The sequence below is a fragment of the Hyposmocoma kahamanoa genome, unplaced genomic scaffold, assembly GCF_003589595.1.
Source record: "Hyposmocoma kahamanoa isolate Upper Pololo Valley unplaced genomic scaffold, ASM358959v1 200, whole genome shotgun sequence".
In the NCBI taxonomy this organism is placed as follows: Eukaryota; Metazoa; Arthropoda; class Insecta; order Lepidoptera; family Cosmopterigidae; genus Hyposmocoma; species Hyposmocoma kahamanoa.
Window position 1 is genome coordinate 1,246,648 of NW_020653724.1, and position 17,312 is coordinate 1,263,959.

The following is a 17,312-nucleotide window of genomic DNA, read 5'->3' on the forward strand; positions in this document are numbered from 1 at the left end:
TGGCACGAGTAGGACCCTGCACCCACCACACGCAAAATAGGCGCTTTGTCGTCGAGTTGCGGATACCAGCCCGTTGCACCAAGTACCAAGTACCAAGTACGTAAGAGTTGTCGTATGCGACCTGAACAAATACTATTGTAATAATTGATCTCACCCTAAGTTCCCATATTGTTAATATTTTGAATGAATGCTTATAAAAACATTTTCTTTATTTCTTGACGATATGAATACATCCTAATGTTACCTGTGCGTAACGTTTCGAACATGTGAGATACGTTACATGTAAAAGTCGTGTGAGTAACATTTATTTTAACTAATACCCTAATACGGGTAATACGTAAGTATCCTATTAAACATCGCAGTCGTGGCGTATTGCACCAACTTTTCACAACAAGATTTTGTTTTAAATGTCCACGAGAACGGAAAAACCCTGAGATGAAAATAAACTTAGCTTAATATTTGTTAGCTGCTCTACAAGGAAAGTTTGTGCAACACATTGTCAAAATATTATGAAAAGGGATTTATCACGAGAAATGGAACTAGTGCTCATTTCACACTGAGAGACGCGGATGAGAAGTCAAGTAAATTATACTACAAAAAGGTGCTTATGGTTCATTATCATTTTCATTCTGTTGCGGTAGTGAGTGTGATACGACTCAGCCATCGCTTTGGAAAAAAAAACACACAATACAATCAAGAAAAAAATTATACACACAACTAGTGCACGCGTTCCAAAGACAAAACGTTTTTTACCTAATTTTGTGGTAGGAAAGTTTAACTAAATTCAACTGTCTCCATGGCCGAACGGTTACCATGCTGGACTGACACGCATAGGCCTCGTGTTCGATTCCCGGGCCGGGAGAAATGTTTCTATGGTCGACATTTATTTCTCTCGTGAGTTTGGGTGTAATTTGTGATTATCTATGTGTGTGTCCATGGCAATCGCGATACAGGGTTTGCCTAGTTCGGGACTAAAAAAAAAGTATTAAGGTTTAAATATAATTACTTCAAATTCTTTGTAAGTAATGGTGCAATCTGTTTTTGTATATTTAAAATTTTATTATTATTATGAAACTCTTTGAATATCTTTTTGAATGAACAGTTTGAATTAACCTTTATAATATGATAGGGAGGAAAAGTTTTTAATTGGAAAAATTCAGTGAACGCGTGCCAGCGGTGAGCAGTTTGAGGCCCGATAGCGACTTGGGAAGTTGGTCGAGATGAAAAATCAATTAGAATCAGTTATACATAGCGATCAACAACGTGTATGTGAAAAAGAGGTCAAGTTTAGAGTAACGAACTGGCGGGACTGTCGGGTTCAATGTTTTTATATTTTTTAGATTCGATCCGGTCCGGTTCGGACCCATCCCATCTCATCTTATCTTATTGTTTCCTTTAGCCCATTGACCTAATTCCATACCAAATTTAAGGTTTCGAAGTAATCTAGCGGGGATCTAAAGTTTTGATTACAAGGATTCCATTGCAAAGTTATTGAAGAGCGTTAAAATTAGAAATATACAGACTTCTAAAGCTCGAGAATTGTTTGACCTATTTTAAATAAAGAGCACTTTTCAGTTATTTTAATATTATCTGTCAATATTTTTTGATAATGAATTGCTATATTTTTGTACAAAAATATCTGTAAGCCGATCGTGTTATACTAAAAGTGAAAACATAAATTAGTTTTGCCACAAAGGCCCGATTAAATGTTATAAAAATTTTGCGTGAATAAAACGAGGTGCACATGGATGAACTTTCATAACCAAATAAAAGGTCAATGACAAGAAACTGACCAATCATTCAATTAAAAGTTATAAAAATTAAAGTAGTCATTATTTTGCTATAAGATCATAAAGATAGTAGACATAACGTGTTAGACTTTGAATTGTGACAGGTATTTTGAAAGTATTAGCTATCTTGGCGTTGCTTTAGCATACAAAATACAGAAGAGATTTTCTCGGAAAATTTAACGTTTCTAGTACTATAGGACGTAGCGCAGGCAAAACCACGCGTGCTCACCGTTAGGAGTCTTAGCACATTTTAATAACAGTGGCAGTATAACACCAACAATGCACATTTTACATTTTCTGAATTCAATTTCCTGAATTTAATTCAAAATTCTTTCGCGAGCGTTAAGAATATACTTCCGTTGAAGAGCCAATTTGAGCCTTCGTGACGCATCTGTAGGGGCGAGTTTACAACTCATAGGGCTTTCAGTTGAGAATTATTAAATCTTGATGCTAAATTCGACCCTTCAACTTACGGTGGTTGCTTGTGGGCTATGCGAAGAACTATTTCAGAGGCAATTATTCAAATTAAACGTCTTGACTTGCCTTTATGAGCAACAGCCTTGTATGGAATAAGTTTCACGATTAACACTTGCCGGATCCGTATTCTTGAGGCCATCCAAAATTACGGGTAATTAAAAAGGTCAAGGAAAATAATAACAAACCTACGTGTTCGAACAGTTTTAAGTAAAAGGAAGGAACAGTCCAAGTACAAGTACACTGCCGGCATCAGTTATTCCCGAAAACATCATTTAGAGGTTATTCAAGGCTAGATTGAATAGGCACATTATAGACAAACGCGGACTGTAGCGTCGGTTACGTCATCGCTTAAAATCAAATGAAAATGACCTCAAGGGTAAGTGCGTTATTTCAATTTTTTTTAAATATTGGAAGTAAAATCTATGAAAATGTGCTTTGGACTGCGTCGATGCGAATCCTTTGTAGTTCAGCGATACGCTTGTGTGAACTACTTGTGCGCCTGGTGATAAGCGACACACTTGTCCATGCCAGTTGCAGTGTCGCTCAGAGCTTTAGACCGCAAGGATCAAGGGACACTACCCCTGCGCCTGTCGCCTGAGACGTAAGTTGACAAGTCTCATGTGCCTGTATATTTCACCATGTCCTGTTAATAGCACGGGAGATACTTCTATGCACTTCTGTGTGGGAAGTAGGGTGTCCAAGATCATCATTACAATTTTAAAAAAAAACAGGATTTTATGTACTTTAAGAACGCGCGTTTAATTACCAATTAAGTTTAATATAGGATATTTTACTTCATTGCATAACAACATAAACCGACGTCAAATTAAATAACATAAAATATAGTTTTATAATACACTTCAACTTTTGACTTAGACCGCACGGTATTGAAAAACGTTGCAGCTCGCAGAGAAGTTTATTAAACGTAATTGCAGTGCATTGCTTACAATTTCTCAAGCTCCAGGAAATGATTTTTTAAACTTAAGTACATTTAACACAGAAGTTTTATATTAATTAATTGAAAACTGTTGAGCTGTTTTTTATTTTATTTCATCAATCTATTAAATTAAACGTCATTATGGAAGAACTAACCAATCAAGTACCACGATTGGTTGGCTAATTAGCAGACGTGGAGGTTTTGAAGCCAAGAAGAAAATATTTCTAGTAGTTTCTTGTCGACGCTGATTTTACCGACCACATTAATGTCGCTAGGAAATCATTAGAGTAATTATATTCGTGGCACTAAAACTTCTACGTCTATTATAATAGTAGTTTTAGTGATATTGATAATTTGTTTATTGTGTTGTTTCGATTCTGTGAGAGAATATATATACACAAGTACATATATACTGCTGCTAAAATCATAACCTTCCATTAGAAGAAAAAAAAAACAAATGTCCTTTCAAAATTAAACGGTTTAAACTAAATGCACGACCCACTAGATTTAAAATCACAATTTGGCTCAACTAAAATGTTTCTTTAACTTAAAATTTTTGAAAATAAAATGCACGTGGGATCTGGCACCCCGGACGTGGAAAAACCAAGTAAGACCTTGTACTCGGTGTATTTACCCTCAATGTTTTAGTTATTGCAAACTTTCTTACAATTTAACCGTTGCATAAATGAAAAAGCGTCAGCTGATTATTGCACGTTGTTGCATGTGCCACAATAGTGACACAACTTAGCGGCAGATTGCTATTGAGAGTGCCGTTTATCAAATTCCGATTTCATTCATGATATAATACATCATCTCATGGTCTTATAATAGTGATCATATTATGATCACTCAAAGTGTGAAGGTCACATGGACAAATCACAAGTCGTATATTATTATTGTGTCAAACGGATATTAATATGTACAGTTGTTGGAGTAATTACCATAAAACTGATGAACTCTTCTTTTTTAGACTCGGCTAAATAAGTCCAGACGCTTCACAATAATATCTTTTACACCCAGTTTCAAGCCTCGCGTGTTGCGTGTTCACAATTGTTTGCAGAGGGCCTCGGCGTGCGGCACACACAGGCTGTGTTGATGTGTCTGGGGCTCGGGCTAGCGTACATGATGCGAGTCAACATCAGCATCGCCATTGTGGCCATGGTCGACGCCGCCTACGGCGATGACGTGAGCTTCTCCAGCGAACGCGTTTATTTAACCGCAGGTCGACTTACTGAGGACCTCCATGGTCGAGTGGCTCGCACACCGGTTTTCATGGTGTCGCCATCTCTGAGGTCGCGGGTTCGATCCCCGGCCGGGTTAGTGTAGAAAGGCCTTAAACCGTTTTGGACACAATTAAACAAATGGAACTTATGAATGAATTTGACGGTTTTTTCCCCAAGTACTCCTATATTCATACAATGTATACCCGCACGTCTTCTCTATAAATATCCATTTTATCTAAAATATCTACTTCGTTACACAAGCTACATTGACATACCATTATGTCTCATATTGTATAATTGCGAAATTATAAAAATTGCAATTAAAAAATTACCGTCGTAACATTGATTGAATATAGGAAATGAAACTATATTTCCGGATTTAAATCGCGTATATTTGTTTTTTCAAACAAACCGACGTTTCGGGCCCTTTACAGGTCCCATGGTCACGGTTGACCAAAAAAAAAATAGTTTCATTTCCTATGTGTAACAATCGCGAAAACCTAAGAACTCGATATTGATTGAATATTTTAAACATTTTATGAAACGATTTTCAACGATTGGCAAAACGGAAAAGAACAATAGCGAAATAATTGATAATTAATTCCTTAGCGTCTTCAAATGTCATAATTAGGAATTTGAATAAAACACATTCATTACGAAATTTCTCCACTTATATTAAAGACCTTGTATTTCTGAAATCGCTGTGTAATTTGTAATCGTAATTTTTGTAAAAAATTTTGTCGTGAAAAATAAATAAATGTATTATTATTATAAAGACCTGTAGAAGTCTGGAAATAAAATCATATTTAAATAACTGATTCGTACGTAACCTAGACTAATGTCGGCTTTTACTAACTCCGATTAACGTTTATGTTTTAATTAAAATAATACACCGAATTTATTTTATTCAATTATGTAAAACATAACCGCCAAAACTAGAAACTGTAATATCTCTAATTCCAGCCTTCTCAGAATAGTAAACCCAAAAACAAAGTTCCGGAATTTAAACTCTATATTTTTTTCATATACAGACGCAAACAAATTAGGCCAACAAAAAATTGTATGGAAATATCGCCATTGTTCTTCAATTCAACCTTCATTTCGAATATGAACAACAATGCAAGCAGACTAGATTCACCGATCGGGAAAGTGTTGGTGCATTCAATCATAAAAGTATTTCCTAATAGACACCACTTTATTTTTAAAACCATTGTTAAATTTTTGGTTCCTTATCGTAAATTCTTCCCGATGCTCTAGGATATAATTCCCATGAAATAACGCCTTTCTGGAACAACTTAGTCAACGTCATGCATAAAATATTACTCAGGAGATTAGAGTATTTTCCCAACGCGGTTGTTTAATATAGATACAATGGGTTTTTCAGGTTTTCAAGTGGAATGTAAAAATCCAGAGCGTGATCCTGTCATCATTCTCTTGGGGCTACTTCATTCTGCAAATTCCAGCTGGAGAGATGGCTAGTCGGTTTGGCGCTAAGATTCTTGTCTGCGTATCCATTGGCTTGAACGCTTTTCTCACCCTCCTAACACCTCTGTTTGCTATTTATGTAAGACCGTACTTTTTGTAACCAGCTGTTAACTGAATGTCGACATTTGTAGCATGCGAAGTGCCACTTAAAATATATATAAATTATTAACTATTAGACGTCATATAGACGTCAATACATAAATTACTTGTGCTGTATTTTTGTCTCAAGGGAGGGTGGCAGGTGGTTTGCGCATGTCGATTTCTCCAGGGATTATCTCAAGGATTTCTCTTCCCATGCACACATACGTTAATTGGAAACTGGGTTCCTTTTGAAGAGAGAAGTCGATTGGGCACACTCATATATGCAGGTGGGTTGGATTAAGCTTAATACCTATCTAGGTTTGTGGGTGTGGTTGAACATACATCAAATGTATATGTAACAATGAGAATAATAAATAGAACATAAATATATGTAACCATTTCATCCGGACTAGTTTTTTGTGGGATATGTGAATAAATTGTGAAAATATTAATAGTGAAATTAAGTTTCATTCCATCCAACAGAAATGACCGGCTTAGGTCTCCCAAATTATTTATTAGAATATCAAACCTTGGACTCTTTCCGTTTTAGACCAAACAAGAACTCCCAGAATATTTCCGTTAATTGAATTTTCAGGAACTCAGATAGGAGCAACAGTTACATATATAATATCGGGATATATAGCAGCCTATATAAACTGGCAATCAATATTCTACATTTGCGGCGCACTCGGAGCTACCTGGGTAGGGATATACGTTGCCATCGGATCTAGTTCGCCACGAGTGTCTAAATACATAAATGCTAAAGAACGTGACTACATCTTGTTTTCCTTGGGGCGGACCACTGAAACTGAGGTAATGAATATTTCGTTCATGTTTGAATTCCATGTACTGCTTTACAACAATGCTTGGGACGACTCCCGTCCCCAGACATTTTGCTGCTAACCTTTCCGACTTAAACTATCGTCGTATCAGTTACGTATGGTATAGCCGGATTACTTAAATGTGCATAGCGGACGTAATGAGTGGAATCACTACATAACCCTCTTGGTTACGAAACTTTTAAAAACCCGTTTGTGGCAAGCTTCAAGTTAATTGTAACAAAACAAACATACTGACAAAAATTGTAACACCTCAATTTCGTTTTTCCAGTACATAAAAACGCCTTGGAAAACAATACTCACATCTATTCCATTCTTGATTCTGATCGCCAGCCATTTTGGCCATACGTGGGGCCATTGGACATTGATAACCCTGATACCTTCTTACTTCGCCATGGTCTCTAAGGTTGACATAAAGCAGGTAAACAATTTATTCTGCTTTTAAAAATACAAACAGGTGCAACAAACACAATGGTGTGCTATAGAGAACATGGATTTGGAATGTAAACCTGTTGACATGATTCAACATGATCCCTAGTAAAAAACATTCGTCAATAAGATTCTTTGTTGTGATATACAAACTTCTCAAGACAAGTCTGGATTAGACAGGTATCCTAATATGAAACCACTTCTCAAGATAAGACAGGGGGTCTACCATAACCTTTCCAAAAACAATCTTAATTCAATGTAAGCTTAAAGTAAGCTTATTATAATATTACTCATATTCGTACCATGATGAACCTGTCAACCAAGTAATGTATTATTGCTAGAGTGATTGAAAGAACGAATGATTTCCCAATATTGTTTATTCCTTACTAAAAATAGGAAAGACATAACGCTTTAAGAGCTATATAAGGCCATCTCTTTCTTTTTTGATGTTCCGAATCGTCTTATAGTAGTGTAATGTAATAAGTACTTAATGTTATTTACATTCATAGAATTTTAACTGTAAAAAAAATAAAAGTATGTAATAATAAAATATATTAAAATTACGTTGTGTTCAGTTATTTTTCCGCATTTTCATTAAGAAAAATAAATAAAACAAGCTGAGTCTTGACAGTCACGTTGCGAATTCGGAGTTATAATATAGTGTCAACTGTTAGTTTCGCCAAGGAGCATATAGATGGCGCTGTCATAATTTTACGAAATAAACTTCGCGTATTTTTATTTAAATAAGAAACAAACAAAATATTGAAGAGATATATGTAAATAAATAACTTCAACTTCACTTGTAATCCTTAAAAATCAATATTAAGACAATAAAAATGAAAATAGTATTCTTTCTATTGCATCCGTGTAACTATTTCAAGATTGGTAAATTTGATATAAGATTAATGACCTAAAGTCGCGTCATAGTACGAACTGAGTGAATGAATAGTCACAGATCTGCCAATAAACCATAATAGTTTTAACATTATAATAAGCTTACGTTAAGCGCGTTATGGTAAGAAAAGGCAATGTAAGGTTTTTTTATATACCTATATAATAGACACACGGTTGGCCACAATCTCACTTGATGTTAAGCGACGATGCGACCGACGACAAACAGGCTGCTGTTTTGCGATGGTCGAGTTATTGTAGCTTCGTCTCCATAAGAGAATTATTGTTAATCTCTTTGCTTTTTGCTCCACCGAGTCCAAGGCAGCTAACTGGTATTGGGCAGAGCCATCCCAAAGGTGGCAGCAGTACTCTATACACGATCGAACTTGTGCTTTCTAAAGATTTAAAAGCTGTTCAGGTATGAAGTACCGCCGGTAAAGTAAGCCTAGTTTTCTGGCAGCAGTTTATGCCAAGGACTCGATGTATCGCCCAAAATTGAGGTTGGATGATAAGTCCAGACCAAGTAGCTCAATGAGGTCCCTTATCGGCACGGACACATCTCGGAAAGTCGGAGTGAGGTGTAGGGGACTCCGTTTTGATGTGAAAAGACACGCCTGTGTTTTAGCCACATTAAACCTGACCCTGTTAGCATCTCCGCAGTCGGAAGCCGCTTTCAGACTCAGGTTCAACCGCTTACATCGGATCTCTTTGCTGTTGTCTCGGGCGTCTGGCACATAACTCTCTACCACTGTGCTGTCGTCTGCGTACCCAAAGATACTGGGCATCAGCGGTAGGTCGTTGATATGCTGCAAGATAGAGTAGCGTAGGGGACAGATCCCTGAGGTACATTTATATCATGAGGAGCAGACAAGTAACCATCTACAACTACACGGATTGATCTATCCTTCAGAAAATCACCTATTAATGTGCAAAAGCCAACAGGAATTCCGTAAGCTGGAAGGCTATCATGCCAAACCCTATCAAAGGCCTTTGATATGTCGAGAGACACGGTTAAAGTAATATTATTTTAAGAGGTTGTGGCAGGCCCCCAGGCCCCTAATGTGAAACCATTATTTTCTTCTACTCTGTTTCCATTTGGTCTCGCCTCAGTTTCCTTAAACAGTGTTAAAATACTTACTCTGCAATTCAAAATCTCGTCAATTGTTCCTGACAGAGATAAAGACTTATATATTTTGGTATTGCACATATATGTAAAGTACAACAGTATTCCTTTTATAGGCATTTTCGTTCTCATTTGGTGGTATCTATTATTTGTTTACATTTTCACAGAATGGTCTACTGTCAGCCCTACCTTATTTAGCTATATTCGTGACGTCTTTCCCAATGGGGTGGCTTGCAGACATGTGCACGGAGAAAAATTGGACGAGCATTACTGTTACCAGAAAAATCTTCAATACCATAGGTAACTGATTTCCTAATTATTAGTTATCCTTTTATTTATATAATTATAAAAAGCATGTAAATACTTGATTCAGGGTATTGGGGGCCAGCGATCATGTTGATTGGACTGTCTTATTCTCCGGCGGGCGACGTTACCGTTGCTGTGTTGTTTCTCTGTCTTGCAATGGCACTTAATGCTGGTAGTTATGCCGGCTACATGGTTTGTATATTTTTAAGATTACATGTAATTCTTTTTAAAAATGTATGAACTGAAGCTTCTTAATTTTTTGGTCGTGATTTTGATCAAATAAGAAGGTGAGAAAAGAAAGTTGTTGATTTGGATTAAAGCAACAACCGAATGATGGCCAACAAGCGGTTACAGAAACGTAAGACGAGCGGCAGAGAGATGGCTAGGTGATATCGCCGTGGTGTATGGTATAAAGTAAAGGAGGTCTAGACGCAGTATTGGGTGAAGTCGGATTTTGGATGATGAGGGTCATAATTTATAAACAGAAAAACTTAAAATACATTGCGTGCATAAATAGTTTGTCCGTAATACATAAATTTCCGACGTATTCGTATTTGTTTATTAACAGCTGGTGCACATAGACATGGCTCCAAACTTCGCAGGACAAATGATGGGCATTACCAATTCCGTCGCCAACTTTTTGGCTATATTCGCGCCACTCGCCGCCGGCCAACTCTTAATAGACGAAGTAAGCGGAATTCCTTTACCGTACGGTATTTACCTTTACCGTGCCCTATTAAGTTAATACAAACTAATTATGGTTACTCGTTTACTTGCTGCGTTTATTTAGTCTATTACATCCTTTTTTCTTTCATTCATGTTTTTTGTTTTGTGTTTAAAGAATGATATTTGTTTAGTAAGATGAATATGTCGTCTATGTAAATCTGAAAAGTAAAAACCAAAGTTAGTTCAACGACAGCACTAATGTAATGGCACTTACAAGTACCTCGCTTTATTGTACTTGAGTTGCGCTGAAGATGTATGTAATCTGAAGATGTTGTCCTCTGTATCCCTAGTATCACTGACCTGTTCTACAAATAGTATAAGTGACATTACTTTGTATCGTAACTACAATAAATTATCATCATCAATACGATATATCGTCCCACTGTCAGACTCGAGTCTCCTCTAAAGATAGGGTTTCATCCGTAGTCTGCACCTCTGTTCTAATGTGGGTTGGAGATTTCACGTTTTCCAAGGGCTGTGAACCTTCTTCGACATGACGTGATGAGGTTTTTTCTACTAAATGTTCACAAATGTACATGAGAACATTCAGTCACAGGGATTCTAGTCAATCGAATATTATTAGAGGTCCACTCATATTGACAAGCAACCGTTCAACTATGCTATCATTACTGTACATCAACTACAATCAATGGTATTTGTAAATCAAATGGGTATTTTAAGTTATTCTTGATCCTATAACAGACGAGCCAGAGTGATTGGCGTAAGGTGTTCTACATGTCTGTGGGCATTTACTTCTTTACGAATCTGCTGTTCATTATATTCGGCGACTGCCGGCGGCAGAGCTGGAACGAGGGCACCGACCACGAAGCTATATACAGTAAAGTTATAATATACCTATTCATATTTCACTAGCTTTATAAGTATTACATTGTATTTCAATAATCATTCTTAGTGACAATAATGCAATAATAAAGTAAAGTAATAATTTTTTAATAACAAAAAAGAGGAGTATAGTGTTCTATTCGCTCGGTGTCTTGCGTTCGGTTTTTGGTTTTGTCACTTTATTATAGAATGTGTTACGTAAGTCCCATCGCATCTGTTTCCAGTAGCATAAGCGCATACTGTAAATTGTACGCTCCTGACGTGTCTCTTTACCTACCCCTTTCAAATTAAACTAATCACACACGACCGTTTATTCTTGATAAATTTGACCAGGCGTTTTTGAAAGACATCCCTATTCTGGTCGAAATATTATGCTAAGGTCGACCTTTCTCTACACTTCGCTCCACGTCTGCTTTATCAACTTGTATTATTACACTATTAACATTCATTATTTCCATGTGACCGAACCATCAAAGCATTACGTTTTCAATCCTACTGTTTGATAATGATTTCTAAGTAACACTGTTAGAGTAAATGTTTCCGTGCTACAAAACCACTTGTTCGACTCGTTCAGTAAACTGAAATTTATTTCAGACGCCTCGAGGTTGTCGCAGGTCGTCGGGTTGAACAATTGAAAATTTAATTAACATCGTGAAGACATTTAATTTAAGTCTATCGTGAAGACGTGGTTGAGTGAAATGTACATAAAATTAATTGATCGTATGTTTTAGAAATAAACAATCTTTTCACGTAATTTATCTGACAATAACCAAAAAGTGTGTTTTATTTGTGTAAATTGTATTTTGTAAAGTGCAGGACACTATACTATTTACTTATAAAAATACAAACGATATCATTTTGTTTTAATAACGCACACACTCTATATAGCCCCGCACTAGGGAAACCCTGTGTCGCGGGTGCCATGGACACACACATAGACAACCACAAATTACACCCAAACTCACGAAAGAAATAAATGCAAGTCATACAAACATTTCTCCCGGCCCGGGAATCGAACCTGGGACCTCTGCGTGGCAGTCCGGCATGGTAACCGTTCGGCCACGGAGGCAGTTGTAGATCACTAACAGAAAACTATATATATTTTAGCAAAGTTTCACTATTATTTTTTATAAAAATATGAAATGCGTACTGACCTCCATCTCATTAGTGATCTAGCGGTGGCAGTGGTAAGGAAGGCTAATAAGATAGAGGAGAACGGCTGTCTCTTAACTGAGTGGTCGACGACGGTCCGAATCCCTGTGTTGGCATGGGTCTACCTATGACTAAGTTCTACCGCTAACAAATCCGGCCCGCAACCGGTGACATCCATCTATATAAATATTGCTCCGATAAACGAATTTCGATAAAATATATATCATCATAAATATCACTATTCAATCAAGGGCTGGGTTTCCTATACGGGTATCATTTTGTTTATCATCTTCAAATTTAAATTGTACGATCTTTGGTGAAGAAATAAAATATTGTTTTTTCTTTTAGTATCATCATGCAGTATTAAAATATTGAGATGACGCACCACAAAAATATCTAAAAAGCGTACAAATGCAGCCACTTGCGCACGCGATTCGAACCCCGCACCGTCCATAATAGTATCACTCATAATAATCAGTATTTCCATGTGATGAAATAGTTTAACAGACAATAATTTTTTATAAAACGTATGAGGTCGCATTTAAAATCATAATAGGCGATTATATGAATACGATAAAAATGGTTGACAATATTAAAGTTTTCAGCAAAATATAAATTAAGTTTTGTCGAGTATGAATTCCAGCAAGATTTTACGGAATTTTCAGTATTTCATTCAGGTTTCCGTATTTTTCGGTGGTGGTTAGTAAACAACGCTGTAATATTCACAAATTATTCAATAAGCTCATTTTTAATTTACATTTCGGAACGTTTACTTACGTTTATTAACATTTGTATTTTATACACGCCATTGGAACGGATTTTGGTGTAATATAATGTTTCTCTTATATTTTTTTATTGGTGATCATTTAATAGAGAACTAGGTCGCCTTTTAATTTTAAAAATTATTTGTTGTATTTTTCCTTTAGTCACTGTTAAGTGAGAATTCAATGTATAATTGATTTATAAGACGAATTATTTTGCATTATATCTCAACCCTGTCAGTAAGATAAACAAAACAACAAACTGCTAACAAACTGTTCGGCTATTTCGCAAAGTTCCGATAGCAATGTTCAAAACTAGATGTTATTTACAAATTGAAGTTCAGAGAAACCTTTACTATGTGTTCGTCTTTCCAAAGTTTGCAACTGACGCCGATATCGGGCGATACGTCCAATTTTCACACACAGTTTTTCACGTTTACGAGTACATCTTTTCGTCCTCGCTTTGCTTCAAACGGGTTGCTGGTGCAAATATAATTTTACTCAACTCAACCCAAATGACAGACCTCAAATATGGACACACAATCTCAAATTTTCACAACCTTTTTTGCGATTTTGTCAACCTTGTTACCAAGGCGTGAAAAGAACCAACTATAATCTACAATGCCGGTGCTGGAACCAAAAACAAAAATACATCACGTGGAAACGAAAACACACAAAGTGCTGTCAAGCGGATCTACCAAATTGATATTGCAATGTGTGCCCAATACTGAACGATCCCGGCCAAGACAGCGCGACAATCTTAGCCCATTACCTGCCTCTGTGGCCGAACGGTTACCATGCCGGACTGCCACGCAGAGGTCCCAAGTTCGATTCCCGGGCCGGGACAAATATTTCTATGGCCTACATTTATTACTCTCGAGAGTTTGGGTGTAATTTGTGGTTGTCTATATGTGTGTCCGTGGCATCCGCGACACAGGGTTTCCCTAGTGCGGGGCTATGTTGAGTGTGTGCGTGTGCATATTTGCCTGATAACTGAAGATTGTCACAGAATCTTCAGACTTTCATCATTAACCATTATTCATACTTCCTGCTATCACAACTGATAAGCATAACCTGCCACACCGGTCTAACGCAGGTTGGGACTTTACACGTGAATCTTCGTGGACTGCAGCTATAATCGCGATGTTTTCGTTTACCGTCAGCGAGACGTATTGCTACTTGTTAGTTGAGAAGTAAAAATCAGTGTAAATATGATTTGAAAATTATTGAATTTTTTGTAACTAATACTATCTAGTTGCGAACTCGAGAACGTGATGACGTATCTCGGACGAGTTGAAAAAAAAACGTAATGGCAGTGGCGCAAGAGTGTGTTAGTTTTGATTGTTTGCTGTGAATTTAAAGAGAGATTATAAATGCTGTGTCCTCGGCTGTGTACACTACACATACAAACCAGCCAGTTCGTAATTGGACATTGTTCTTTTGATTATCGTGTTTGTGAAGTATAATAATTATAAGTGTAAAATCAGAACGACTGTTTGATTTCGATTGCCCGAGTACCCAATGGACATTGCAGAAAAAAAAAGGCGATAACGCCAACATTCAAGATCCTGTACATCATTAGGGTAAAAATGATAAGCATATACCGCCGTAGGGATTCAAACTTTCAATTGAAAAGCAACTATCATGCGTGACGTGTCATTTTGGGTTCGCGATAAGTTACTCTCAACAGGCGCCGCAGCTTGTACTCAATTTATCCTAAGCAACTGAATACCAATATGTAATAAAGAGAGAACAAGCCACTTTCTCACATTCGTTGTCGTCGCGGATGCCTAGCGTCTGTAGGCGGTGGCGTTATCATGAAAATGTTAATAATACACCGATTAATCCATCTGTGCTATTTCTATATATTCACCCAGACACATATTAATTACAATCACTTACTGCTACACCACATCAGATAATACACGACATAACAAATTACCTACTCACTGACTGTGTACATCATTGATTAGTTAATATATTATTGACAATTATTGCAACTACATTTTCACTTAAATATTTTGACTTACCTAAGGACTACCTTCCAGTGCTGAGTGCCGCGAACCATCTTGACCTTCTTTTGTCCTAAACCTTATTTAATAACAGGAGCCATCCTCCGCAAACTGTTCTCAAAATGACCCTAATTTTCATTATCATTTCACACTTATGTTAGCCATAACTCTCTTCGAGGAGCAGTTTGCGTCGACGCAGTTTTGCCTAATTATGATCCTGGATAGCTATTATAAGGATTACTGTACTTATTTGACATTACTAAATCTGTAGGGTTTTGGCTGTAATAAAGTAATAATCAATATTAAAACACTGAAAATTAAGAAAGTCTATCTGTTTCCTCAGAAACAGAGATATTTATTTAGGAAACCAACAAGATCTTAGTCTTGTTGGTTTCCTAAATAAATATATTATAATATGTGGAGAGTGGTGAAATTACAGGCACATGGGACTTGTCAACTTATGTTTCAGGGCGACGGGCGCAGTGGTAGTGCCCCTCAGATCTTTGCAATTTAAAGCTCTGAGTGGCACTGTAACTGTTATGGACAGGCGTGTGGCTTCCCATCAGGCGCACGTCTTGCTCGTCCCGTCACATGACGTCATAAAAAAAGTGTCTTTTTATACTACTAATTTTTCTGTAATTCTTATAATATCTTATAACATCTTTGTAAGAAACCTCATGAAATCATTGTATCGTTATGCTCTCTGTCTACATGCCATCTCTTTCTAACTAAATTGCTATGTGTTTATACAAAAAATATTTAGGGTGTAACTATTATCTTAATTATTAGGAAACTTACGTCATTTTAATTAAAATAGATAAGTTCCGCGATTCGAGAAAGATATTTTACCTATTAACAAACACGAGGAGTACGCGATCGTGTTAGCGTGAGGAACAAGTGACGGAGTTGCAAATTTTAATTAGCCTACTTCACAGCCCTCGACACTGTTATTATTCACCTCACTCAAGGCCCAGGGATGCCTATCGCCTTTTTGCAGGTCAGTACTGGTTACTTAGGGCTCCTTTTCAATTTACGCATATTGACTTAATTAGAACGAAATGACTCATGTCATAACAAAAGAAAAGACCACGGACTTAACGTTAACCCGGCGCCAATGGCGTGAAAATAATTGATGAGGCCGAGAATGACACCGGGTCATCGTGAACATCGTTTTATGAATTTAAAGTAGTTGTCTAAATTTTAATAAATACGTATCAAATAAGGGTCTTATCGCCGCCCGTAATGTAAACAATAAAAAGATATCAACTGATTAGAAAAGTGACAGGTATCAAATGTCACGCGCGCCGATCAAGTAGGTATTGAAAAATTGATTAGGTAATAATCTTAGAGATTTGATTAAAAACATTATGTCCACCGCTATACTGTGAATAATCCTCAATGGTATACTTTTGTGTTTGAAAGTAAGCGGTGTAATGGTGTAACCCTACTAATAAACTTTAAGCAGGCAGCGGCGACATAACATTCACTCATCTCATTATTAGTTGGCTCATGCTTTATTTTAAACTTCGAAAGCTTCACCCTTCTCTGCCCACAAGTTTTCTGTTTTTGCTGCGAAATGCGATTAATTTTTGAAGCATTCATTTTAACCTATGGTTTTAACGTTGTGTGTTTTGTTTTACAAGAAGAATGAACACGGATGTCTTATTCACCAGTATTATGCATAAAATACGTAAAATAGATAATTCCTTTCAAATTAATACATTAAAGTATTATGTGTAATTATGCGTATAATGAAATACAATTGCAGTTCACACCGAGCTATTACAACATTCGTGTTAAATAAATAGAAGAAACTATTTGTACAGTGAAATTGCGACTTTTCTACAAAAGCCCGTAGCTAAGCTACGCTTGTCACGTAGCGTTTTAATGCTACAAGATATGCTACGAAACTCAGTTTGCGTGAGTGTTGCTACTTAGTTAAACTGATTTCAGAGTTAGTTATGTTACAACAGAACAAATTTTTTTGGTATAATTTGTTCCGTATGATCAGAGTCAGAGTAATTTTTATTTCTTTTGTAATGTGTTAAATATGCAGACGGAGAAAAGGTAAGCGCGGAAGAAGCGACAATCAAACACGGTAGCTGGATGCACACTGGTTTATTCTCGAAATGGTCACATGAGACGCAGCCCTCACTTAAGCTTAAGTTTTTCGTCTGAATCGCATCTGATATTAAGACGCGATGTTATACGATTGTCTCGTAAATGCGTATTCACTC

The 17,312-nt window shown here is 36.7% G+C and overlaps 1 protein-coding gene across 3 annotated transcripts; it reads left to right on the forward strand.

Annotated features, from left to right (window-relative positions):
- Nucleotides 1-3,699: 3,699 nt before the first annotated feature.
- Nucleotides 3,700-11,912, forward strand: LOC113226740 (putative inorganic phosphate cotransporter). 3 transcript variants are annotated; one of them, XM_026459466.1, is made up of 11 exons: nt 3,703-3,811; nt 4,175-4,389; nt 5,812-5,991; nt 6,142-6,280; nt 6,589-6,806; nt 7,104-7,253; nt 9,443-9,575; nt 9,649-9,773; nt 10,150-10,269; nt 11,010-11,145; nt 11,745-11,912. In XM_026459466.1, exons 2-11 carry the CDS (start codon nt 4,300-4,302, stop codon nt 11,783-11,785), a joined length of 1,332 nt encoding a protein of 443 aa, XP_026315251.1. In that variant the 5' UTR covers nt 3,703-3,811; nt 4,175-4,299; the 3' UTR covers nt 11,786-11,912. The 3 variants fall into 3 exon arrangements, with proteins under 3 accessions (XP_026315252.1, XP_026315251.1, XP_026315250.1); XM_026459465.1 differs by having other exon boundaries at nt 3,727-3,811; nt 4,265-4,389; XM_026459467.1 differs by lacking the exon at nt 4,175-4,389 and having other exon boundaries at nt 3,700-3,811.
- Nucleotides 11,913-17,312: the final 5,400 nt, after the last annotated feature.